This window comes from Monocercomonoides exilis, assembly GCF_001643675.1.
Source record: "Monocercomonoides exilis strain PA203 chromosome Unknown scaffold10-1930038, whole genome shotgun sequence".
NCBI lineage: Eukaryota > Preaxostyla > Oxymonadida > Polymastigidae > Monocercomonoides > Monocercomonoides exilis.
In genome coordinates this window covers 1,407,517-1,432,500 of record NW_027150555.1, presented here as the reverse complement: position 1 = coordinate 1,432,500, position 24,984 = coordinate 1,407,517, and the positions used below count along the sequence as shown (strand labels likewise).

Below are 24,984 nucleotides of genomic sequence, written 5' to 3'. Positions count from 1 at the left end.
ATTCCCCTTCTGTCCTGAAAAAAAATCGTCCGATCGAAGGATATTCAATCAATGGTCTGAAAATTTTGATTTTTTTGTTTTTTCTATTTTTGTTTATTGAAGATACAATACATTTTGAATAATGGCTGCGAAAGAGAAGAAAAAAAACATATAGTCAACTCCAAATTTTCGTATGATTTGAGAAAAAGAAGTTCAACTTTCAGGACATCAATTTTCAGGCTGATGGAAATAACAAAAATAAACGAATAATCTCCGGAAGCAATTCATTCATAGCTCGATATGATATCTTTCATCATCGCAGTCAATCGTGTGAATGAGACAGATGTGTGCAATTTTGACGAATCTTCAGTATGAGAAGGTGATGGAACAGAAAAATTCTTAGTTTGCTTGAAAAACAAATCCCCTCCTTCCCCATCTTCATTGCCAAAAATGGAAAATGCAACTGTTTGTGTGTGCATTTGACCGGACGAGTCGCATCTTCCTCATATACAAATATGGGTGATTATTTTTGAAATCATATTTTTTCTTTCAAAAATTACGGTTCGAAAATTTCACTTTAATATCAACAAAAGAACGCTGAAAAAGGATAAAAACAACCAAAAGAAATCGTCGTTTTTATTTGAGAAAAAACACTAATTATAAACACAGTCGCTATGAATTGTGCTTCTGAAAACAAAACTTTTTCCGAAAATTAACAATTTTTGATAAATATTCATCCCGAATAAAGTTATGTTGTAAAATATTATCATGCATATACTCTCGAAAAAAGATTCCACAGAAATTCTCTAATTTTTCTTCATTCAATGTCTCTAATGAGGCGTCTTCATCACGATGGATATCTGCTGAATTGTTTTGAAGGATAATGACAAAGAAATAGCTTCCATTAACTGTCAATAAGCTTAAACTCTCATCTTCGAAAAAAGCACTGCTTTTATTGAATAATCACCGAACTCATTTCGATTCAGAAGTGATTGCATTTGCTGAACAAAGAAATATCATCGTTGAATTTTTCCCTTCTAACATGACTCACCTTTTGCAACCCTGTGATAACCGTGTGTTTTCAAGGTTCAAAAAAGTTCTTCAAAACTCTTTTGCAGGGCCAACTCAATTTTCAACCTCTTCATATAGAAAAGCTTTGGCAGATGCTTTGCCAGAAGCTTTTACAGCATCAACAACTCCATCAGTCATTAGATCTTCATTTTCGAATACAGGTGTTGATCTGGTAGCTATCTCTTCTGTGCTGTCATGGATATGAAGTTCACCTTCATCTTCTCAAAAGTTCTCAACATAATATTCAACAAATGAAATAAAGAAGGATTTTTTGGAGATTTTTTTTCCAAAAGAAAAACGACAACTGAAAGAAAAGAAGGAAGAAAATATTGAAATATGTGAAGAAAAGGAATATAAACAAAGGATATTAAAGAAATTCGATGATGAAAAGAAAAAGAGAATAAGATTGAGAAGAAGAAGAATTGATGATGATTATTAATGTGTGAAGGAAATCAGTTATGATGGTGAAAATAAAAAAAATAAAAAACAAAAAGCATTGAACTCACCACACAGCTTCGTTAACGTAAAAGGAGAAAAATATTCGATGAATTAAATTCAGGAAATTACAACTCATAATTAAAGGTTAGATCAATTTTTGCTGCACATAAATTTGTTTGCTTATTTTCGTTCTTTGAAACTCTGTGCATAATTCATCATTATCTCATTTCATTACAAAGAAAAATAATTGAAGTTGTTTTTGAATTTTATTTTTTTTTTTTTTTTTTATTTTTTTTTTTTTTTTTTTTATTTTTTTTTTTTTTTTTTAACCCTATTAACTAATTTTTATAACAGAACTCCATGAATAAGGGTTAACCATAAAAGAAATTTCATTTAAACTTCATTTTTACAGATATTAGGGCTTCAATACGAAAATAATTTTTTCGTCATTATTCAATTATAGAAAAAAATAATAAGTTACTTTCTTTGTAAAAATTGACTATATCTTCATTGCACAAATGATTTATCTTGTTGTATTATGAAAAAGAAATCATTATGATATGAATTTTTCACTGGTCGTATCATACCGATTTGTCCAGCGCTTTCCAAGCATTTGTATCAAAGCTTATTCAGAAAAATATAGAAATTTCAAAATATTGCTTAGAGAATTATGGATCGAATTGATATTATAATGGGATGCAAAAAAGTTTTCATTTATTTACTCGTCCAGAACTTGTCACACATGTTTGCATCAATTATGATAACCACTAAATTCTCGTATTAATTTCATTATATAAAAAAAATTTCCTCACATTTCAAAAAGGAGCTCTGGTTCAAGTAATGCAAAAACAGATGGTGGAACAGATTCTCAAAGCGGAGGCGAAGAAATTAACCCACATATCCCCCAGTGGATGAGTCAAGCTCCTTGTATGTTAACTATTTTATAAAAAATTACATATTTTAAGGTGCTTTTAATTATTTTTCAAATAGGGTATTTAAAACAAAAAACCAATTCACTAAATCATCAACGTGTTGCTCACCAAGGAGATGATTTACATCTTGGTTCAAAGGCTTGGTATCCCAGAGGAAAAAATGTTTGCTAAAATTTCCTGACGAAGCTCACTTTATATTTTCAATTCAAAAATTTAGGCTGAGGGAAAACAATCATTAAAATGGAGACCTGGAGCATGCACTAATTGCGGTGCCATGGGGCATACTGCAAAAGAATGTCTGGAACATCCCCGAAAAATTGGAGCAAAATGGAGTGGAGTGGGAATAAAAAGAGATGATGTTATTGTTGATGAAAAAGATCTTCCAATGGATTATGATTCAAAAAGAGATATATGGAATGGATATCATCCAGATTTCTACAAGGATGTACATGAACGTTATCAGAAGCTTGATGAAAAACGAAAAGAATTAAGATTAAAAGCGACAAGCAGCGTTGGTGATGTTATAGAAGATCAAGATGAACATGCAGGAATACGTGAAGACGAAAGCGCTGCGGATCCTTCATCAATTGCTTTTGTTGACTCACGAACAAGAACAGCTATAAGAAATCTTCGCATCAGAGAAGACACAGCGAAGTATTTATATAACCTTGATTTGAATTCAGCATATTATGATCCAAAAAGTCGAGCAATGCATGAAGATCCCATTGCGTTTGAGGAGGCATCAGGTGCAACTGGAACAGGAGTGCATTCTTCAGCCAGCGGAGGAGCAGGGAATTTGGGCGAAGGCAGCTCAGGAACAGCGATCAGAGCGTATCAGGGAGATAACAAACTGCGTTGGACAGGAGACACAATCGAGTTTGCCAAGTTGCAGCTGTTTTCTTTGCAAGCAACTGAACAAGGCGAGGACGGAGTGCAGTACATCGCAAATCCGTTGCAAACAGAGCTCGCCTACAGAGAATATGAAAAGAAGAAGAAGATTTTGGCGCAGCAAAGAGAAGAAGATCTGAAAAAGCAATATGGAGAAGAGGAAGAAGAGGAAGAAGACAAGGCAAATGATGAGCATAAAGAAGAAGATGGTTCGCCAGCAGCAAAAGGAAACGCAAAGGAAATGTTATCAGATCGCGAAAAGATGGAAGATGATGCATCATTTATGATTGGCATTGCGCCAGAGCCAGCTGGAACAACTTCTGAACACTCAGAATTGAGGAAGAAAAAGAAAAAGAAGAAGAAGAAGAAGAAGAATGGCACTTCTGATTCACTTCCACTTGAGCTGCTGCTGGGACAGACAGAGAAGTATGTGGAATACACACGGGACGGAAAGGCGAAGGAAGGTGTTACCGAAACACCGCTTGCGCTCCCTGATATCTCTCAAACACATCCAGCAAGCTCTTCCTCCTCTTTGTCTTCTCTTTCTTCTCCTTCGTCCTTGTCAATCACCCAATCATCTTCATCATCAACAGACTCCAAACTTGAGCTGTCTCATCGTCAAGCTGCACCGACGACTACATTCTCAACGCTGATGCACCCTCGCCACAAAGTTCTTCAGATTTCTTCCAAATACGAGGAAGACGTGTTTGTCAATAACCACACAACTATCTATGGATCTTATTATTGTCAAGGCAAATGGGGCTATGCTTGCTGCCATCAGTTTGTTAGGGGCTCAGTGTGCACAGGAAAAAGCGGTAGGGAATCGCACAGAAATGAAATACAGATGCCACTTGAAGATCAGAAGGAAGAAGAGGATGCTTTTATACACGAACAAACAATGAGAGGATTTATTGTATCAAAGAAAGGAATAGATTGAGGCATCTCAATAAATTACTTTATCAAATTATGCACAAAAAATTCAATTCATTTTTTTAAAAATAATTTTTATTAAATTCATTTCACTTATTTTAAAAATATTTTTTTTCAAAATGAATTAAGATCCAAAACATTATTTATTTATTAAAGGATCCAAAAAGAACTTGCACAAAAACAGGATAATTTGCAATGACCTCAGAAATAGCCCTTCATTCAAAACTATCAAATGAGTTACAACAAATGGAAAAGTCAATTTTAGAACTTTTACGATTAAATTCAAAATCTGTTTGCCTTGCTTTTTAATATTTTAATTTTTATGCTTCATTTTTTTCCATATTCATAGCAATCGGAGTTTCTTCACCAACAAGAAAAAATAAATCGCTATATAGAGAATATTAAAAATATAAACGAACGCGTTATTGAGCTGCAGCAGAAAAATGCACCATATTTTTTGAATTCAGGATTGCAAGCTATATCTTCATCTGTTGTTTATGGCTATATGGAACAACTGGAAGAAATAAGAATATATGATCAAATTTTGCGAACTGCTGCTTCACTTATGTCATCATACTTGGAATGTGGGGAATTGTCATGTTTGCAAGATAATTTTTTTAATTTTTTCGATAAATATTAAATTCTATAAAATTTTAGTGCTTGTTAACTTTTATGGAGAACAAACTCGAGGAGTGGTACTTGATTTGAATGCTGCACATTCACTTTTTTCAAATCTTGCATTTGTTTCACAACTTCAGTATAACACAAACTTTGAAACATTTTCGCATGCGGTCAGACAGCTACATTTAATTCCTCGAGAGGCTAAAGCATCAAAAGAATATGAACAGTTTTTACATGCGCTTATAGCAGTTTTAAGACATTCATATTTAAGAAACCATCCTCAAATGGATTATCATATGTTTGAGCAATTTGTAATAAAAAGCTTTGATGTTGTGTGGAACATTGGGAAGTGGAAAGGCTGGGAATCGACAAAATTTACACTTCCAAAGATGATCTATGTGATATATCAGCCAAATGCCAATGTTTCTTTGCAAAACGATCCAATAAATTCCAAACAACTTCAAGCTACATTTTCTCAGCCAAATGTATACTGCAAAGTCTGCGGGGTATCAATGCTAGCCGTGTATTTCGAGCAGCACAGGCGCGATCCAAAGCATCGCCAGAACGAGATGAAGCTGCGGCTGATGGGCGATGTCACAGCCGATGTGAAAGACGTGGTTGACTGTCTGGACACTCCAATCGAAGGCGGAATCCATCTCGACAGCGGCGAGCTGATTGAGCAGATAATCGTGGACAGCCCCGAAGAAGAGCTGAACATGTACAAGCAGCGGGAGCAGCCGTTCGGCTGGTCTTACCTTTCTTCTCTGAAGAGCATCGGATTACTCGAATATTTCATCTTCTTGTTTGTCTCACCCGACGCGAAACAGTTTTTCCAGCAGCCTTTTTTCTCCGATGCTGCCTTTGAAGCGATGTCCAGCGATGTGCAGAATTCTGTTTTTCAGCTGAGCACTCTGCCGCTTCCTCTGCTGAACGGCGAGATGGAGCGGACAACAGTGTTCATGAAGCGCATAGAGAACTCTGTGAGGGCGTCTGCGTCTGCACTGCAGCCAGAGATGAAGGAAGGGCTGACTGCCGAAGCCATCAGCAAGAAGGCCAAGCTCAAGCCGTTCCCGTTCCACCAGCTGGTGACGGTGAATGCATCGACGCTGGCAGCAGTGGTGGCATCCATCACAGAGCAAACGCCCATTCCGAAGCATCGCTCGAAGGGAGAGGCAAACAGGAGGGAGGAGCTGGCTATGCTGGAGCGGTTCCGCTTCAACAGCTTCTCCGACAAGACGCAGATGTGTGTGTCGCACTTGCTTTGGCAGGACATTTCGGTGCAGCTGAAGTATTTCATGACGTTTTTGAGGCTGACAGACAGCCATGTGTCATTTGCAGAGATGAAGAAGATGAAGAGAAGAGATGCAGACGAAGAGACAAGCATGTGGAGTGGATGGGGAGAGATCAGAACAGAAGGAGAAAGGAAGGAGAAGAAAGAGGATGAAGAGGATGGAGGGAATGAGGATGAAGAGAAGGAGGAGGAAGAAAGAGAAAAAGAAGACAACGAGAAAGAGAAAAAGAAAGGAAAAGGCAAAGAATCCAACAAAACAGACATACAAAGCACAAATAGCACAGCAAGCGAAGAAATTCCATCCAAATCCAAAGAAAAAGGTGGAGAAAGTATGATTCCTTCTTCTTCGCCGGATGATCTTTTCTTTGCGTGTCTTCCGCCGCAGATGGAAAGAAGAGTGACAGAAAGATTGATTCAAATCAGAGTGAAGGAGAGACAAGCAATGAACGAGGCAAGTAAAGCGAAAAGTGCATCACAATCAACATCATCAGCATCATCAGCATCAGTTTCTGCTTCTTCTTCCTCCTCTCCTTCAACAACATCATCTACATCATCATCTTCCTCTTCCTCTTCTCCCTCCCCCGACAAATCCATTCCCCAAAACACGTTTTCACTAGCCGACTGGGAATATCCTCATCTTCCCTCTTCTCTCGTGCTGTCTGACTTGTACAACATCTCTTCTGCTTTCTCCGTCTTCGACATCACCCTCACCCTCACCACCATCGCTGGCGTTGCTATTGCGAGACTCAATCCAAACATCCTCTTCTCCTTCCTTCCTTTCGAAAAGCACATCTCAGAGAACTTAGCTGGCCCTGTCCCTCCTCTCCCGCCAAACGGATGGAAAGCGCAGAGCATGGCAGTCATCACGAAGTGGCTGAAGGCGTACAGCTTTCCCCCGATCATCAACTTGTGCTATTCTGAGGGCAAAGACTCACTCGACGTCGCGGCTGTCCTCCAGGCAGCGTTCTCCATCTTCACTCTGGTGGCCACGCTTGTGCCTGACACTTTGCTCTGCTCGCTTCTGATACTCTCTTCCTCTTCAGTCAGCGACATCAACTGTTATTTCTATGCACTCTCAAGACTCCTTGCCAATGAAGACACACCTGTTCCCCCCATCCCTCTGTCTCTGCTCTCATCTGCCCGAAACAAAACTGCTTTCCCTCTTCCCACGTCATCAATCAATGGCATGCAGGACTATCAAATCCCTCCTCTTCTGCGCACAATGGCCACCATCAACAAAGCTTATGCCTCGCGTGATGTCTCTCTCCTTCCTCTCGCTCTCCTCCGCCTTTTCTTGCTCCCTCCTCACTTTGTCTCAGCTGTAGAAGCAATGTGCCTGTCACGTTTATTTTCAAAGTGTCCTTCTTCTCCTGCAGTCACTCTGGTGCTGCAGCTGTTTGTTCAGCCATCCACCCTCACTCTTCTGCCAGAACTGGCATTCAAACAAGAAATTGACCCCTTTTCATCGCTTGAGCTGATGTCTTATGCTGCTTCTGCTTATTATACACTTTCTGTCATCCATTCAATAGACAGAAGATGGCTCTATGCGATCTGCCCAGATGTTGCTGAGGACCTGCTGAGTGTGTTCACAATGTTTTCCAAGCAGAGGAAGATGCGAAGACTCAGAGGAAGTGGCAGTGCAAAGGATTCATCGTCATCGTCATCGTCATCATCATCTTCATCTTCCTCTTCCTCTCCCCAGCCAATGACGCTCCCTCGAACCGACAAGGATATCATCCCCATCTACTTCTCCTTCCCTTTCCGCTGTCTGTCTTATGGCCTTGTGATTGACTGTGTGTTGTATTGTGCCTCTCAAAAGCAGCTGGATGTGGAAGAGTGGCTGGAGGAGTTTGTGCAGCAGAAGTGGAAGTTGGAGGAAGAGGCAGAGATCGACGGGATGGAAGACGACGAAGAAGAGCGCACAGACAAAGGAGAGAGAGCGAGAGAGGCAACGGCGCCGATCTGGATAGCGTGCACACATTCAGTGGAGAGAAGAATTTTTGAGATTGCTGCTCATTTCCGCACAGTCATCTTCCAGCCGAACACAAAGCCAGTTTCTCCTTTTTCGTCTCCCACGCCCACAAACCTGGCCATCTCTCTCTTTCCCTTCATGATTGCCCCGCTCAGCTGCCCACTTCTCTCTGTTTCTCTTCTGAGCCACCGCATTTCCTCGAAGCTGGCGTCGTTCTGCCAGACGCTGCTGGAGCTGGTGAAGGAGAATCAGCAATTGGCATCGTTTGTCGACCTCACTGCACTCGGCCTGGGCTCAGCAGGGACGAAGATCCAATGGACAACAATGTATTCAGAGCCAGAGGAGATCAACTCAGTGCGAAATTCCATCTTCAGAGGGAGGATGCAGGAGAAGCTGGTGGACAGAGACGGGAAAGAAAGGATGGACACCTTTGGCATCTCGACTTATCAGATTCCAGCTCGGAATACCGTCACTCTTTTCTCGTTCTTCATGCACAACACACATTTGTACCGACACCATCCTGATGCTCTTTCGTATGTTACGCTGCTCCATTCCTCGTCTCGTCTGTATTCTGCTCTGTGCGATGCAGCGCAGTTTCCTCAGTATGCTCAGCATTTGTGCAATCCACAGGCACAAGTGAGCAGAGAAATAAGCAGACAGCACGAGATGATGAAGGAGAAGGAGAAGGAGGCGATGGATGCTTCTTCAGCTTCTTCTGCTGCTGCTTCTGATTCTGCTTCTGCTTCTTCTTCTTCTGCGACTAAAGCAGAGAAAGGAGGAAAAGAAGTGATTCAAACACAGACGAAACAGAGCCAACAACAAACACAAACACAAATGACAAGCAAAGGAAAGCAGAAGCAGCAGCAACAACAATCGCAATCTCAATCGCAAACACAGCAACAGAATCAACAGCCACAAGTTTTGAGCAAAAAGAAGCAGAAACAAGAGCAGAAAGCGAAGGAAAAACAGGAAAGACTCGAAAGACAACAACAACAACAACAGAAGAAGAATGAGAAGACACAACAAGATAATCAACACCAGAAACAAGAGAATAAAAAGGAGAAGGAGAAAGAAAAAGAAAAGGAGAAGAATCAGAAAGCGAAGAAAGATTCACAGAATTCAACACAACAGCCTCAGACTCAGAATCAGAAGCAGAACAACAGCAAACAAGCGAAGGAACAAAAAGCGAAAGAACAAAAGGAAGAAAAGCAAAAACAAAGTCAAAATTCAAAGACATCTTCTCAAAATAAACAAGAAACAAAACAAGAAAAAGACAATTCTTCATCCCAAAAAGAATCAAAATCACAATCTGAATTTTTAAAAAGCAAAAATTCTGAGATTTCCGAAGCAGCGTCCACGTTTATGACACACACAGATGATTCTCTGCTGATTCCTTTGTCTTCTCTCTCCGTCACTCCAACAGCACAAATGGACAGCCCATCTCCTTTGCCTGCTCAGACTCCTGCTTCGACAGCATCCGCAGACGATACGATGATTGTGGGGGAGGTGGAGATGGAGGCAGAAGGAGAAGGAGAAGGAAGAGAAGGAGAAGAGAAGGAAAAAGGAGAAGAAGCAGATGAAGAGATTGTTCAATTAGGAAAGAAAGATCAACAGATTCAGAAGAAAGATAAAGAAGGAAAGGAAAAGAGTACAGAAAATAAAGAGGAGGAGAAAGAGGAAGAGAACGAGAAAGATAAAATCCAAGCTCAACAACAAGAATTGGAACAAAAACAGAAAGAAGAAGAGAAATTGAAGAAAGAAAAAGAAAGAGAAGCAGAAAGAGAGAGAGAAAAGCAGCGAGAAATCGAAAGAAAACTGGAAAGAGAAAGAGAGAAAGAGAGAGAAAGAGAAAGAGACAGAGAAAGAGAGAGGGAAAGGTTGAGACAAAGAGAACTTGAGAAGGAAAAGCAAAGAGAGAGAGAGAAAGAGAGAGAGAGGAAGAGGGAACTTGAAAGGGAGAAGCAGAAGGAGAGAGAAAGAGAGAAAGAAAGGAAAGAGAAAGAAGAGAGAGAAAGAAGAGAAAGGGAAGAGAAAGAGAGAAGGGAGAAGAAAGAGAAGAAGAAGAGAGAAAGGAGAGAGAGAGAGGAAAGAGAAAGGAAGGAAAAGGAAGAAAGAGAGAGAAAGATGAAAGAGGAGAAGGAAAAGAAAGAGAAAGAAGAAAGAGAAAGAAGAGAGAAAGAAGAGAGAGAAAGGAAAGAGAAAGAGAAAGAAGAGAAAGAGAAAATGAAAAAGAAAAAGAACGAAACATCCAAAGGGAAAGAGAACAACAAAGGCAAAAAGAAAAAGAAAGAAGAGAATGAAACACAACAAGAAGATGAAACACTTTCAATTAAAATGGCAAAGCAACAGCAAGCACCAGAAGAACTTTATTCCAATGATAATAAACATGTTGAAGAGGGAGAAAATGAAAGGAAAGAAGCAAAAGAAGAAGAAGAAGAAGATATGGAGGAGGAGGAGGAGGAAGAAGAAGATAATGAAGAAGAAGAAAATGAAGAAAGCAAAGAAGAGAAAAGCCAAACCATTCAATATCATCCAAACATCGGGATAATCCAACCAAAACTTGTGTTGTTTGCACCAGAAGAGAATTTAACTGCTTCTCAACCAGAAAACAGCACTGCTACTCACGTTGACTTTTCTGGCACACGAGAAATGACATCAATGACATATGAGATTCCTTCGATGGATGTGACAGCCACACCCCCTGTCTCTTCAACAAATATAACAATATCTTCATCATTATCATCATCATCATCTTCTTCTTCTTCTTCATCTTCATCTTCATCTGCATCAACAGAAGTCTCAACAGCAACAGAAGAACCACAAGAGCAATCATTCCAGCCGATGATTGTACAGCCATTGTATCAGATTGCAGACACAGTGCAGCCAAATCAGCAGAGTCTGCAGCAGCAGTTGCAATATCTGCAGTCACAGCAATTGCAACAGACTGAACAATCTGTTCAGTCTCAGACACAACAACAGATGCAGATGCAGATACAGCTGCAGTTACAGTCAGCACAACAACTTCAATCACAACTTCAATCTCAAACACAACACCATCATCATCAACAACAACAACTGGAACAACAACAATATCACTTGCAGTTTCAGTCACTGTCACAACAAGTCCAACCTCCATCTCAAGTTCTTTCCTTGCACAATTTGGATCCACAGCTCCAACAGCTTCTGCAGATGCCTCCTCCTCCTGATCCATCCAACCCTCCTTCTCCACTCGAAGAAGGCAGACAGCTGGCAAGGAAGAGGGTTGCTGAGCTTGTGCTGGGAAAGACAAGAGTGGAAGAGCTGATTGAAAAGATTGAGCAATCGGCTGAGCAGTTCAGAAGGTATCTGATCATCACACAGAAGAGAGAGGAAGACATCAATACGTATCAGCAGACAAGGGAAGAGCAAGAAAACAGAGCTAAAATGATATCATCACAACAACAACAAGGAAATTCTCAATTACAAACACAAACCTCCCAACTTCCTCCTCTTCCTCCCTTTCCTCAGATTTCTCCAAGCTTTCAAGTGGAAGCATTAAGTGTCGTGCCAACTGTACAGATCATCTTGTCTCTTCTTCTCTTTCTCCCATCTCAGATGAAAGAAGTGATTGAAAGAGTGTCAGCTGTGGTGGGGCAGATGTTTGTGAGGCGGATGGTGTCAGAAGAGCAGAGAAAAGATGTCTGCTCTTGTCTCTGCAGCTGGCTGGCCTTTCCTCCGCAGTCGATGGAGTTTGGCACAGCAATCTATCTGATCATCCAGATGAGGGCTGCATTTGACTACAAAGAGAACGAAGAAATGGCGAGGGAGATAATCGCAATGCCAGCCATGAGGAAGGAGCAGCAGGTGTTTGTGAGGGAGGTGGAGGAGGTGCTGAGGAGGAGGGAGGAGGAGAGAGAAGGAGGAGAAGAGGAAGGAGGAGAAGGAGGGGAAGGAGAAGGAAGGAGAAGGAAAGGGAGAGAAGAAGCAGAGAGAGAGGCAAGAAGGATGATGTGGGAGCTGGAAGTGCGTGTGAGCAGAGAAGAAGATGTGCAGCTGTTGAGAGAAGGAGAGAGTGAGCAGGAGAGGAAGAGGGAGTATCAGATGAGAGAGACAATGCGAATGGAGGAGGAAAGAACAAGAGCAGCGTTTGAGATGGAGAAGGCGAGGATGGCAAGGGAGGAGATGGATGAGGAAGACAAAAGAGCGAAGATAGAGTTGGAGAGAGAGATGGAAATGGAAAGAGAGAAAGAGAAGGAAAGAGAAAGAGAAAGAGAAAAGGAGGAGAGAGAAAGGAGAGAGAAAGAAGAGAAAGATAAAGAAAATAAACAGAAACAGGAGAAATTAGGAAAGCTTTCTGAAGCACAAGGAGGAGGTTTGAGTAAACAACAGGCGAAACAGCTGAAAGATTCAAATATTTCTCCCTCAAACACACCTTCTCCTTCACTCAGTGCATCCATTGCTCCATTCACTCCTTCAAATTCTCCCTCTTTTCTGTCAATTTCGAAACAAAATGCTTCTTCTTCTTCTTCTTCCACATCTTCATTGTCTGCTTCTGCCCCTGCATTTGTTCTTCCTTCAAACAAATCTTTAAAGCAATCATCGTCGTCTTCTTCTTCTTTAATCACTCAACTTCCACCTGGTTTGACTGCATCTAACGATACATACCCATCCAATCCAATGGGAAATCAATATTATACTCCAACGAATTCTTCTTCTTCATCCTCTTCCTCTTCATCATCATCCACATCTTCTTCTTTCTTCTCTCACCAGCATCCCTTCGCTGCCACTCCATCATTCCCCTCTTTATCCTCCTTCCCTTCACCCATCCCCACATTTTCTCCTTCTCTCTATACAACCACTCAGCAACAACAGTCTCAACAGTCTCAGTCACAATCAACACAACAACAACAGCAGCAGCAGCAGCAGCAGCAGCAATCTTCTTCTCTTCCTCCTCTTTCCTACCGCCGTGGCACTTTCTCCTCAGTCGTCTCCTCGTTCTCTCTGATGGTGCCTGCTTCAATGAATCAAGCAGTGAGTGAAGAGAACGATGTAATTGACATTCCTCCTCATCAGCTGCAAGCATACATCACACGCTGCTGGAACAACATCTCCCCAGCCACAACCGAAGACGATGCAATTGCCTTCGCTCAGAAGCTGCAGAAGGAGACAGACAAACACAGAAAGTCCTATCAGAGCCATGTTGACACATATGCATCGATGCTGAAGAAAGAAATTGCAAAAAGACAAGATGGATTGGTTGACTTGGCAAACATGCCTCCTCCTCCCCCGCCTTCCTCTCCATCTTTTGTGCAATTCATCGCCAAATACATTCTGTTTGTGAGGGTGTCACAGGAAGAGCAGCATCTGCAGAGTTATGCTGACTTCATCTGCAACACACACGACAAAGTGCTACAGAGACAAGTGCTCACTCAATGCATAAAGACAGCTATTGTGCTGATGCATTCAACTCCACTGCATCCACAGGGAGTGAGTAATAATAATACATCATCGGCTTCTTCTTCAGCTTCTTCTTCCTCTTCCTCTTCTTCTTCCTCTTCTTCCTCTTCTTCCTCTTCTTCCTCTTCTTCCTCTTCTTCCTCTTCTTCATCTTCATCTGGTTCAACTGCAGTCACATTCACAATGCCACAGCCACAAAATCCAATCAACTTGTCTTCCATCCTCACTCCACATAATTCTGCTTCTTCATCAGGAAACAACAATAACAGTGCCAACACTCAATCACTTTCACCTTCTTTTTCTCCTTCTCCTTCTCCTCCTTCTTCTTCCATCACATCATCATCATCATCATCATCTTCTTCTTCTTCCTCCTCTTCCTCTTCCTCTTCCTCCATCCACACATTCACCCCTTCTCTCAATCCTTCTTCTTCTCTCTCCTCTTCTCTCTCTTCTCATTCCACTCTTCCTTCTCATTCTCTCAATTCCATTTCCGACAATGTCACCAATGTCAAGCAGCACCTCCGTCTCATCGGCACATTCGTCGGTCTGCTTACTCTCAAGCACAACAAGCCCATCCTCGCCAAACAACTAGACATCCAACAGCTGATCATGTTTGGCTACACAGAAGGAAGGTTGTCTCTTGTGCTCGCTTTTGTCTGCCGCATCTTCTACGCTATCAAAAACTCAGCTGTCTTCACCCCCAGCCAACCTTGGGTGATGTCTATATTCGCTCTGCTCAACCAGATAAGCTTGCTTCCCCTTCGGATGTATGTCAAATTTGAGATACAGATGATGTTCCATGCCCTGCAGCTGTCTCAAGAATCGCTATTTCCTTTACACGAAGACATGGCTGCATTTAAAGCAGCACAGGCTTCATTGGCTCAATCACAATCATCATCTTCATCTGCTTGTTCATCTTTCCCTTCCTCTTCTTCTTCTTCTTCTCTCTCTCTCATGCCCCCTTATCATCCTTCACCCCATCCTCCTCTCTTTACTTCTCTCCCTCCAACTCTTCCTTCCAGCCCTCTTTCCCTCGGCCCAGTCATCCAGCCCAACCTTCCCCCTTCTTCTTCTTCCTCTTCTTCCACTTCAACTTCTTCTTCTTCTTCTCAGCCCCTTGTTTCATCCTCCTCTTCTCATCCTCTCACTCCCGGTGCTGCTGTCATCAGCTCTCCGCCTTGCATCACTTGCCCAGCTGTTTTCGCACACCTCCTCATCCGCCGCACTTACGATGCTCAGAAACTGCTCAGTTCACATTCATTGCGGATGGAGCCATTGAACAACGACGACTTCAACCCAGAGGCTGTTTCGATGCTTCTTCAGTCTGTTTCGCATTCATTGCAGTCTGCTCAGCAAATGTCATTGCAACAGCAGCAGCAACAACAACAACAATTTGTGAAATATGATCCATTTGTGAGGCAGCTGGCACTGAATATGTTTGGATACAGAAAGAGAGGGCCTTTGATTGAAACACCTGCTCCTCATATGAATGTTCCTGGATTATCTCCTTCTCCTTCTTCTTTTCCATCATCATCATCATCATCATCCTCTTCCTCTTCCTCTTCCTCTTCCTCAATATCTTCTTCTTCTTCTTCTTCATTGTCTTCGTCATCTTCAAAACAACTTTCTTTACTGGCACCTGAATACACTCCATCTTCTATTTCTTCTTCTTCTTCAACCTCACCTTCTCTAAAACCATCATCATTATCATTGTCATCAATATCTTCTTCTTCCTCTTCTTCTCAAAGACCTCCCAATTTTCATCTTTCTGCTGGTCTTTCCACTTCTTCTGCACCTTTTGTGCCTTCGATGCAACCTCCTCTGTCTGCCAGACCAGCCACACCTCTCAACATCATTGGCAATGTTAACATGAATAACATGAATATGAATGGAGGTGCTAATGCTAATGCTCCACAAAAGCTGACAGCAACTGTTCCATCTTCTTTCTCTTCTTCTTCTTCTGCTTCTGCTTCACATGAAGATACGTTTTCTTCTCTTTCTGCTTCGTTTGTTCCACACCAAAAGCCTCCTCTTGTATCAGCACCACCAACAACATCAACAGTTTCATCATCATCATCTTCTTCTTCTTCAACTTCTTCTTCCTCCTCTTCTCCTTCTTCTTCCTCTCCTTCCTCAGTCACTTCCATCCCTCGCCATCTCCTTCTCTTTTCAGACTTCCTTCTCTCTCTCCGTCACGGCTTCATCTGCCTCGCCCGCAAGCTGATTGGACAGATTGCCAAACAAACTCTTTCAATCGGCTTTGCCTTTGTCAAAAACGTTCTCTTCAAAGACTTCTTTTTCCTTCCTGTTGCCTCTTCTCGTACAATGTCATTTGTGCCATTTGCTGACAGAAAAGGAAAACAAACAGAGAAAAAAGAGAAACAACAAAATTCATCATCATCATCATCATCATCTTCTTCTTCTTCTTCTTCTTCTTCTTCTCTTCTTGAGAACCCTCTCTTCCCAATGACAACCAAATGTGCTGATCAGCCCATTGTCGATGCCATCGCCACCGTCGGCCGTTCATTTGTGTCTTCTGTTGCACTCTTCATGTCACTCAACTGCCTCCAAAGAGAAGGGAAAGAATTCACAATGATGCTTATAAGCAGAGCATTAGACAAAGAAGTTGCATCTTCATCATCGTCTTCATCATCATCATCATCATCTTCTTCTTCTTCTCCTCCTTCTCCTTCAACTAATCAAACAGAAAAGAAGAAAAACACAAAAGAAATGGCGATGGCGATGATGATGATGCAACAAGCACAACAACAAAGGCAAGCTCAACAGAATCACTTTCTTAAACATGGAACGAGTTCTGCTCTTTCTCCTTCTCTTTCTCCTCTTTCATCATCATCATCTTCTTCTTCTTCTTCATCTTCTTCTTCTTCTTCATTATCTTCCTCACAAGGAATGATTCAACCTCAGTTGCAATCTCAATCACAGCTTCCGATGCAGCTTCAACTTCAGCCTCAATCTCAATCTCAATCTCACTCTCTTGTTTCTGTTCCTCTTCCATCTTCCAATCTTCACCAATCTCCTCAAATAACACCCCAGCAGATGATGATGTTTCCTCCTGCTTTTCAACAGTTCTCAAAAGCACCTGCACAACATCTTCCTACGTCTTCTCCTAATTCTTCTTCTGCTTCCTCTTCCTCATCTTCATCTTCTCCTTCTTCTGTCTTGTTATCACAAACAAGACTTCCACAGCCAGCTGCTATTCCTCCTTTTGTGCCTATTGCAAAGCCTTATTCTTCCGATGCTGCTTCTGCTGCTCTGAGCAAAAAGAGAATTTATCGACCTTCGTCGTCATTGTCTTCTTCTTCTTCTTCAACTTATTCTTCCTCCTCCTCCTCTTCTTCTTCTTCATATGTTCCTTCTTTGCCATCAACCACATCCTCTTCCTCTTATTCATCCCCTTCTTCATATCCCGAACTCCTCGACTCTCCCATCGAGTCCTCTTTGCAGTCAGCCCCTTCCTTCTCTGTCAATGCCACCAGCCTTCCTCCTTCAGAAAGAGAAGAAATTGCTCAAAAGATCTCCATTTGGATGAGCAGCCAGCTCAGCCACGCAGTTGCAGACGATGTTTTGAGGCAGTTTCTGCAGCGGCTGCCGTCTTTTGTGCAGAATCTGCTGAGTTTCCGGACAGCAGCGAGACAAGCGATGAATGCGATGGATTGGAAGAAGATTGTAAATACGGTGGAGAAGATGGAGATGGTGCTGGCTGCAAGGTCAGGGGAGAATGTGGGAAAGAACAATCTTGTTGGAAAAGAGATGAAGGGGGAGAAGGAGGAAGAGAAAAAGAAAGGTGGGAAAGAGAAAGAGAAAGAGAAAGAGAGGAAGAATGAAACAGGATCATCATCAAGCAATTTATCTCGTCATCAGGAATTGCTAGACAAATTAGCACTTCGTTTTGCCTTTTCTCCATTGTTTTTCTATTTCGACTCATCATTACTATCTCTTCCATGGCTGTCTGTGATCAGCAGATCCTCACCCAATCACAGTAATAACATCAGCAGCAGTGCAGACATCACAAATGCTGTTGTGAGAGAAAGAGTGAACCACAGCTACAGTCAGTTCAGCGCAACACAAAGGAAATGTGCGATGTATGTTGACTCAGCAGTGAAGGAGATGTCACATTTGCCTGAGCTTATCAAAGAGGAGAGGGAAAAGGCAATGAAGAAGATGGTACAAGAATCTTCTGGCTCAGCTGTGATGACTAATAAAAATAAACAGACAACAGGATTGAAGACAACATCAGGATCTTCTTCCAACTCTTCCTCTTCTTCATCATCTTCTTTTCAAGTTAACAACTCTTCAAACACATCTGAAGAAGGCAAAGTGTCCATCCCAAGTGTAGACTCACTAATGTCACTGATAACACTTCTGTTGAATGGAGCGTCAACAGAGAAAACGAAGGAAGTTCAGAAGAAGAACAACAAAAAAGAGAAAGCACAAAATACAGCTGCTTCACCAAAATCTTCTCAGATGAACGATCCATTTGAATTCACACCAATTTCGTTGAATGGACATTCTTCTTTAGTCAAAGCAGCAGAACAGAATGCCATCGAGAAGAAGAATACGATGAAAGAAGAAGCAAAGGAGAAATCTGAAAGAGTGTCTCATTCTTCTTCTTCATTGTCATTGTATTTGGATCATAATGGCGAGCCAGCCGAAGCATTTGGAATATTCCTGGACAACCTCAAGCCTCGTGTGCGCGAAATGTCTCATCATGAAATACTCAACTTTTCAGTGCCCACACTCAACCGCCTGCTCCAATCATGTTCTCCTCTCTATCGCGATCTTGCCAACCTGCGATCACTTTTCCCTTTCTACTCAAGCCACTCACAAGAATTGACTGACTTATACCGTTTCGGTCAGCGCGAGAGGCAGATCATCCAGGCGTATCAGCACAGCATTTTCTCTGCCTCGCAGTTTCCGACGCTTTCTCTGCTTCAGACGGAAGAGCAGAGGATGATATGCCGTTGGTTCGAGAGAGTGATGGGAAGCACATTTGAAGAGTGCAAAGGAACATGGATGGAGATGATGAACCAGATGCAGAGGCGAATTCTGTCTGAAATGCAAATAAAACTGTGGAGTTTTGACTTGAACGCAATGCGCTCTTTGATCAGAGAAAGACAAGAGAAGGAAAAAATATGGAAAAGCAAGAGAAAGACATTGAATTCTGAAAGTTCAGAACAGCAAGACGAAGAAGTTGGAAATACTGGGAGTAAGGTTAAAGTGGAGGCAGAAGGAGAGGCAGAATCCAAAACTGAAATAGAAGAAGCAAAAGGAGAAAAAGGAGAACGAAGAGAAGAAGATGAGAACATATCCTATTCACAGAAGTGCCCGTTCATTCCTCATTCAGATCTGCAGAGACTTTTGGAAAGTTATTTGTTCTCTCCTCTTTCCGATTGCATCACCTGTTCAAAACAGCAATCAGATTCTTCTTCCTCCTCTTCTTCTTCCTCTCAGTGTGAAGATTCTCTTTCACAACAGCGTCTCAATCTGATTGAAAAGCACATCTTGCAACCATTGACTGATGGTCTCACTCATCTTCAAGTGGAACTCTTGTTCATCCAATCTGAACAAAGCCAGATGATTTCACGATCATTCAGCAAATTGAACAGATTGATTCGCGGAACTGAAAACGAGTGCAGAAACTTCATTCATCAGAAAGCCATTGGGTTTGGTGAATATTGCTGGAGCAAAGTTAAAAGAGAGCAAGAAGTTGGCTCTGGTGAGAGTAATAACAGTAACAATGGATCGACAGGTAAGGTTCCTTCAAAGCTGAATGTGACAGAAGGGAAGAAAGTTCAAGAAGAAACTGGAAATGCATCATCATCTTCTTCTTCTTCCACATCCTCTACTGAACTTTTAGCTGAACGCAAAAAAGAGCTTTTGCTTAAGCTGATTAGTCGTTCTTCTTCTAACGATGACAAACAGAACACAACAGAAGCCCAAGTTATACGAGCGGGCTATCGTTACTCAACAGCCCTTTCCAATGAGATGCTGTATCTGTTCCACATGTTCTACCACGAGCTGCTGTCTAACTTCTCCAGGCTGGTTGCTCGGCAGATGATGCAGGGCTATCCTCCATTTGTCTGTGTTGTTCCTTCCACACACCCTGCAATGTGCGCAAAGACAGGCAGAGTTTACGTTTTGTCTGCAAATGACGCAGCTGAAGTGCAAAAAGTGGTGAAAAAAGAAACACAGAATTCGAATGCAGTTGGAGCGAATAAGAAAAATGATAGCGCCAATCTACCATCAAATTCACACACACATCCAGAACAAGAAGGAAACAAGGTTTCCACACAGCATCCGATGACGCTGACTGACAATATGCTCAAAGAGAGAGTAAGAAGCGGGATGGGCGATGCATCCAGACAATGGTGTATTCTTTGTGTGTGTAGAACATATCCCAATTATCGTCCTCTGCCAAAATCTGATCAATTGGAACAGGAATCGCTTCTTCTGCCTTCGAATGCAGAGCACATTTATCTTTACAATCACTCTGCATTCCCTCGCGTCGAATTCCTTCCAACAGAATTCAGAGACAATTTCATTGAAACCAATGGGAAGCTGCTGGAGATGTTGTTCTCTCGCTCACCAAAGGCTGTGCTGGTTGGAATTATGGGAGCTGTTGCTGATGAAGGATTGGGCATTGCAACACGTGTTAGACAAAGATGGTGCAACCCCAACAAAAACAATGAATCTTCAGTTGATAATTCTGTTTCTTCTTCTGCTTCCAGTGAAGCAAGCCCTTCATCTCCAAACTATAACCAAAAACAAGGGAAAACTGAAGTATCTCAAAAAGACGAGGTTGCGAATTCTCAATTTTCAGAGTCAATCGTTCATCCGAATTTGAATCCATTCACACCAATAGCACTACCAACATGTGTTCCTCCACAATTTATCAACTGTCTTGTTATCTCTCGAAACAACACAATTAACACAACATTCTGCTTTGAAGAACTGAAATCTGGACTTCTCATGAACAATAGAATCATTTGTCGTGGAGATGAGATTCGCACATCACATAAACATTCCGAAGCAGACAATTCAACGAGACCATCTTCTGATCAAGCTCAGAGAGAAAGTGCAGACAAAGTTCAGTCATCTGAAAAAACAAAGAGTAATGAAGCATCAAAAGGTGATAATGCAACTCAAATCGATTCGCCATCACCTTCATCTTCACCTGCTTCACAAACAGAGAAAGCAGCAAATACCACAAATTCATCAAAAGCACAAAAAGGAGAAGCAGAGAAACGAAAAGAGAAGGAAAAGGGGAAAGAGAAAGAGAAAAAGACTTCAACAGAATCGAAAAAGGATGCAAGTTCAGAATCAAGAACAAATAACGATTCAAAAACAGAATCAAAACAAGAAACAGAGAGAAAAACTCAATCGAAAGAAGAAGCAAGCAAAACAACAACAGATTCAAAGATAGCAGATGAAGAAGTTGAACATTCTTCCATATCGTCAAAACGATCTCAATCAGTTGCGTCGTCTGCTTCTGTTTCTGCTTCTTCTTCTTCCTTATCTGATTCTGCCATTGCAAGAATTAATGAGATTGTGCTAGGTCCAACAGATTCAATGAAGCTGTATTTGCTGACAAGCAGACTCGGTCACAAGGAAAGGGCACATTGGTGTGTGCTTATGCAGCTGCAGCACATTGCAAGTTTGTCTTATTTGCTTCGCAGCTGTCTGCTGTCTTCTGAAGAGCTGTTTGAATTCTATTCGACTGCTCTCAGCAACACAATGCTTGCTTTGTTCAAAAAGAATACATACGCAAACAAAAATAGAAAAGGATCAGATGAAAATTATCCTTCAACTCATTTAACAACATCTGTTACAGAAAAAGTTGAAGAAGCAGAGAAAGAAGTACATATTCTCAAAAGAACGAACAGAGGTGGAAATGCCCTTCTCCTGTCTGAATGGAATGATATTGCGATCGACATTTCAACTGTTCCCAATGCACTTTGCGCGATGTCGTTTGTCTGCACTTTGCTCGAACTGTTTCTCACTCCACTCAACGCTGTCAACATAGACAGAGCAGAAAGCATGGAGGATATTCAAAGCATGATTTCTTCATCGCCTTTGTCTGATCCAACATCATCAGACAAACTCAAGTTTTCACCAGCCATTTTGTCTTTGCGTCCGCTTGTGGCTGCTGTTGAGTATTGGATCTTGTTTTGGGAGCAGTTAAAGGAGAACAACGATCTGATAACACATCTTCAGAGGATCTGTTGCACAGCTCTGCACGATGGCACATATGTGATGAGCGCTTCAGAGTCAAGGCAGTTTGATTTGCAGTCGCTTCCTTCTCAGTCAACTTCTGCATCATCTCCATCATCATCATCTTCTTCTTCTTCTATTGGTGCTGAAGAACTTGCACAAGAGATATCACAAGAACCACACAGGTTTATGGAGAGTCAAACAAGTGTTGGTATTATTGACACGGTTTTCAACAGCGTTGATACAATGTTTTACCGAATGCATTGCGAATGCAGCAAATTCGATGAGATAATGCGACGTATCGATAGCAATCAAATTGAAGCATCATACGAAGTTGTCAATCCAGTTCTTTCTTCTGAGCTCAAAATTGTTATCGTTGCCCCAATTACGATGGATGAGGCACTGAGAAATCAACCAAATCATCCTGGCACACCTTCGTTGTACTTTGGATCCAATCGTCCATATGTTGGATTCAGAACAATTGCTGTTAAAAGCAAGCAGCCTTCAGACACATTCATTTTAGAAAGGCCGATCCCTCTTCACATGCTTGTGCATCTGACAACACAAGAAGACAATGCCAGACGAATGGTGAGCATTCCGCTTGAGATGATACAAACTACGCTTCATCTGTTCCTTTCATTCTCAGCATCTATTTCACAATTAGAGTCTGTCTGGAAAAAGATGGAAGATCAGCCTTTGACAATTGCAACTCTCGCTTCGTTCACAAAACTGCAGCGCCACGTTGATGGAGTGTTCCTCTGCATCGTTTATCAGATGAAGCAGTTTATGGCAGGATGGAAAAGGAAACAACAGGAAATTCAGGCAGCTAAAGCAAGGGCATCTGCCTCAGCGGAAGTATCAACAGCAGCTTTTGCAGCAGAGTCATCTAGAGATGAACAGATAGTTGATTCACAAACTCAAGTTTCAACAGAAGATTCTGTTCATACCGAGAATGAAGAACATGCTTCATCACATCCATTAACTCAAGCTGCATCAACAGCTTCTGAATCGAATAACGATTCACTTCAGATTATGTTCATTGTGCCATTCCTACGACTATTTTTGAACTTTGCACTGAAGAGATCGCTTTCAAATCCGATAACTGCTCATTCAAACACGATCAAATTGGGTTATGTGGATTATGGAAAGGGAACAAACAAAAGCCAACAGTTGCTCTCTACAGAAGGCATTGAGAAAAAAGCAGATGTTGATTCTTTTTCTTCTTCTTCCACGAATGCAACTGGTGTGGAAGCACAAAAGCCTACAGTTGGAGATGGAAAAAGCACAAAGCAGTTTCAACCAAAATTACAACCGTTTCGAAGTTGCCATTTCGACTATGAGATGGCAGATGCATTTTGTCACTTTGTTCTTCTTTTGGGATTCAATCTCTGCTCTTCGTCTTCTTCTTCATCGCTGTCAAATGGGATGAGAATATCTTCAACATCTCTTTTTGTAACTGATCCACACAATCCTCTGTCTCCATTTTCTTCTCATTCATCGATCACTGCACCTTCATCTTTCTTCTTCATTCCTTTCTTTTCATCTTCTGAGTTCATATCACTTTTCCGTCAAACGCTTATTATCATCTCTGAATCAATTCTTCACTATTCGTTGGACAGCCACATTTCAATTCTCCAATCTCCATTTTTGCGAATTCTGGTTCATCTTTTCGGATTTGTTCTTTCACGAATGCCTGCTCCTTCTCGCACTCTTCGTTCGTCCATTCCTTCTCCTGATTTACAAAAGTATGCATCATCGTTTGCTCCATTACTGAATGCTAAAACAGTTCAGAGAAGTGACGAAAAGTCGGCTGATGAAAAAACAAAGGCTAAAGAACAATTCTCAAGCGCTGCAGTTGGAGGAGCCAAGCAAAAACAAAGAGAAAATAGTTCTGAGAAGAATCAACCAAAAGCCCAAGGTCAGCATTCGAGAACCTCATCTGCATCACAAATACCAACATCGTCACTTGAAGGTGAAAGTGAGAAAGCTCTTGTTTCCACTCTTCCTTTGCTCAGCGTCAATCCACAGGCAGAAACTGCATCATCTTCATCATCAGCTCAATTGACTCCAGCAACTTCAATAAATTCCAATGTTTCAAATGTCCGTACTGGGCAAAGCAGAATAAGTGCTTTCGAATTGATGAATGTGTACACAGAAATGTTTTCGTCTGTTCTTGGTGTTATTTCTCCTCTTGTGACGCCTGGCTTTTCATTCTCTTATCTCAAGCTGATATCTTCTCCGTTCTTTATCCATTCGTTCCTGGCTGTCAGAGAAGATTATTCAATAATTGAAAGCAACTTGGACAGAATGGCTCACTTGTTTGTTGGAGAGATGGGAAGTTGCAATGAAAAAGATGAAAGTTTCAGAGAAGCAGAAAGTTCGTCTTCTCTCTCAATAACTTCAAATGAGACAACACAAAATACAAGCGAAAATAGTTCGAATGATTTTGAAGAACAAAATAAGATCAAAAAAAGCGAATCAGAAAGATATGCAAAATGGAACAGCTATCTGAAGAATCTGATTAGTCTTCTTGTGTTTGCATCTCCAATAGCAGAATGCATATTGGCTCTTACCGATGCGCCATCAACCGGAAACGAAAGAGTTATAACTCGTTGGAATAGAATTCCTTTAGCGTCTTCTTCTTTCTTTTTTGCTTTATGCAATCTTATTCGTTTTCTTGTTGAACTCCATCCTTCATTCATACGTTCATCATATGTTCGTCAATGCATTCTTGATTCTGACAGGATCCATCCACTGTTTAAAGCCATCTCCCAATTCATTCCTTTGTCTTCGTTTTCATCTCCTAAAAGTATTGTGTTATCTGCAATTAATGTTATGAGAATTGCAGGAATTGTGATTGAAGCTTCATCAAAATAAAACAGCTTTCAAAAATAAATTGTATCAAAAAAATGAAGAAAAACTTATTGTTGTTTTTAAATTAACTTTGCTCGCATCTAATTTTTTATATCTTTTCCACAAATATTTGATATTTTTCCCGAATGCAGCAAAACTTTCTCACTTCGTATTTTCATTTTGATAGTTATTTTTTTGTAAAAGAACAACTCAGAATTAAAATTTTTTTCTGAAAATTTCTGTCACTCATTTACAAAACAGTTAAAGTACTTTCATTAACACTTGAATTATTTTCTATTTTTAATCAAAAAAGAAAAACACTCCCATTACCATCAAGATAA

The 24,984-nt window shown here is 41.2% G+C and overlaps 2 protein-coding genes across 2 annotated transcripts; both read left to right on the top strand.

Moving 5' to 3' along the window:
- Positions 1–2,158: 2,158 nt before the first annotated feature.
- MONOS_12915 (pre-mRNA-processing factor SLU7) lies at positions 2,159–4,375 on the top strand (the record flags this gene model as incomplete). Its single annotated transcript, XM_067865575.1, has 4 exons — positions 2,159–2,232; positions 2,312–2,415; positions 2,479–2,582; positions 2,638–4,375. The coding sequence occupies 4 exons, from the start codon at positions 2,159–2,161 to the stop codon at positions 4,243–4,245; spliced, it is 1,890 nt and encodes a 629-aa protein (XP_067732106.1). The 3' UTR covers positions 4,246–4,375.
- A 69-nt stretch (positions 4,376–4,444) lies between these two features.
- On the top strand, positions 4,445–24,920 carry MONOS_12914 (uncharacterized protein). Its single transcript, XM_067865574.1, has 4 exons — positions 4,445–4,529; positions 4,588–4,837; positions 4,896–14,212; positions 14,303–24,920. Exons 1-4 carry the CDS (start codon positions 4,485–4,487, stop codon positions 24,665–24,667), a joined length of 19,977 nt encoding a protein of 6,658 aa, XP_067732105.1. The 5' UTR covers positions 4,445–4,484; the 3' UTR covers positions 24,668–24,920.
- The last annotated feature ends 64 nt before the right edge of the window (positions 24,921–24,984 follow it).

What these genes read in the sequence shown, in the direction of transcription:
- MONOS_12914 (XM_067865574.1), top strand. Translation starts at nt 4,485, where the DNA reads ATGGAAAAGTCAATTTTAGAACTTTTACGATTAAATTCAAAATCT. An exon ending in TACGATTAAATTCAAAATCT is followed by an intron (nt 4,530 to 4,587) that starts GTTTGCCTTGCT and finishes CCATATTCATAG; the next exon opens with CAATCGGAGTTTCTTCACCA. An exon ending in GGAATGTGGGGAATTGTCAT is followed by an intron (nt 4,838 to 4,895) that starts GTTTGCAAGATA and finishes ATAAAATTTTAG; the next exon opens with TGCTTGTTAACTTTTATGGA.